At 42.7% G+C, this 2,031-nt stretch overlaps 1 protein-coding gene across 1 annotated transcript; it reads right to left on the minus strand.

The window, feature by feature from the left end:
- Positions 1-653: 653 nt before the first annotated feature.
- Positions 654-1,229, minus strand: LOC141042676 (uncharacterized). The gene has a single exon (XM_073511553.1). It carries the CDS (start codon positions 1,227-1,229, stop codon positions 654-656), a length of 576 nt encoding a protein of 191 aa, XP_073367654.1.
- Positions 1,230-2,031: the final 802 nt, after the last annotated feature.

The following is a 2,031-nucleotide window of genomic DNA, read 5'->3' on the forward strand; positions in this document are numbered from 1 at the left end:
TTAATTTTTTTTTCAATGTGGTCAAAGTAACAAAGTTCTTGTCCCTTGCGTTTGTGTAGCAAATGTTCTTCTGCAATATTTATGAATTGTTCATGCCAATGTTGAATAAGCATTCTACTGAAAGTTTACAACGGTACCATCACATATTCTTGTAAATGCACGATGCATCTTGTAAAGGTTGAGTATGAAAATTATAATACAATATTGTGCAACATCTCTCTCGTTCTATAGTCATGGATACAATATATGCTTGCTCAATACTGGGACATAACTTACTAATTGCATTTAGACACGCACACCACTGTGTTCAAAGTTCAGACGTAAAATAGTAATACAATACAGACAACATCTTTGAGCAACAACAAACATATTTACAACATGGGTTCATTCAATCAAAACTATCATAATTGTTGTGCCACGCACCCGATCCCTCGATCACGGCAGATCAATCAATCACGACACGATCCTACTAGTTTAATGTAGACATCCATTTTCTCGCAATTTACTAACCACTGTTTCCCTTCCGGCGCTTCCAGCCGCTGGAAGATCCCTCGTCTTTGTTCTTGCGTGGGCGGAGTCTTTCTTTCACTGGTTGTTGGTGGAGGTGACGCAACCCGTTCTTGATGATTAGGATTCTACGGTACAACTCATAGCTAACATACCCGTCCTTCCGCATACTCAAGGTGTATCGGGGAAAGTGGCTTCCACTCCCAGAACTGGTGCTTCTCCTTTGGGAATGATTTCTTCATGTTCTTGTATGAGGGGTCGATGATGGCCGCTGCAAGGTCAGCCATGGAGTCCCTTTCTCCACCACCCTTGATGCAGAATAGCCTCTGGATGTCGACGTGGTGCTCGTCTGGAATTTTGATCCATGCACGGGCAAGCATGGTCTTGTCGTTCCTGGTGTCGACGCTAGTGAAAGTTACCGCTTTCCGTTGCAGGAAGTCAACTAACGCCTGGGAGCGCTCGGACCTGCAGTAGTGGTATACAAGGACATGCTCGCACATGGCAAGTTGGACGACGGCGATCCCTTGTCGCATGTAACTGCTCTTACGTGTGTACTCGAGGTCGAGGCCGACGAACTTGTTCTTCTCCTCCTTTAGCCATTCCTCGTACTTTTTGATGATCCGCTCCACGGTCCTTGGGTCGTTGGTGTACACCACCTCCAGCACGGTTGTACCGTGGGTAGTGATGTGCTTGGTGAATGTTGTTAGTTTCCCGTCGTCCATGGCTGGAGGTGTGCGGTGGTGAACTGCGGCCGGCGAGAAACTTTCGAGGAAGAGGATGCAAATGGAGTCGGAAAAGTGAAAGGGATGTTTTGTCGTGCAAAAAAGGAAACCGCCAAAGAGCAGTTGCTAGTCACGCGGCGGTTCCAGGCGTAGATTTTCGGAAACAGGGGTTTGTTTTATCTGTTTTTTAAAGATTTTCACTTATCTTGTTCATTGAATTTTTTTATTTGTTGCGTGCTGCGTGCGTGATCCATATGTGCGTATTCCATCTTTGGCTGTGAAAGTAGTCGTGTAAACGGTAGAACACTCAGCAGATGCATTGTCGTGCCTTTGTTGTGAAAACGTTTTTTTCAATTAATAATCTTCCTTGGTTAGGGAGGCACTGTTGTTATGTTATTGGTGCACAAATGTGTGTTTATGAAAAGTTGAAGTAAATATACTTTGGACTTGAAAGCGGAGTGCTGTTTGGTTTTTAATTGAGATATGTTTCACTAGATGGTTTGAATAAGTTTGATGACGTGGCATTGCTATAGGTTTTGAATCAAAAACTGATTCTTGTTTCGTTTGATTTTTGAAAATGATTCTTTTTGTTTTTTGGTTTTTTGAATTGTGAACTCTTCAAAGGATAAGAACTACATTTTTTCGAATGAATCATTCCGATAGTTCAAACAGCATTTGTTGCAAAGGATCATACCGATGGTTGAAACAACAAGTTGAGGGTCCGTATGAGCTACATAAGTTGCAAAAGATCGTTCCGATAGTTCAAGCAAGCACATGGTCCATAATAGTTACATTACTCTAC

This window comes from Aegilops tauschii, chromosome 3 (assembly GCF_002575655.3).
Source record: "Aegilops tauschii subsp. strangulata cultivar AL8/78 chromosome 3, Aet v6.0, whole genome shotgun sequence".
NCBI classification, from domain to species: Eukaryota; Viridiplantae; Streptophyta; class Magnoliopsida; order Poales; family Poaceae; genus Aegilops; species Aegilops tauschii.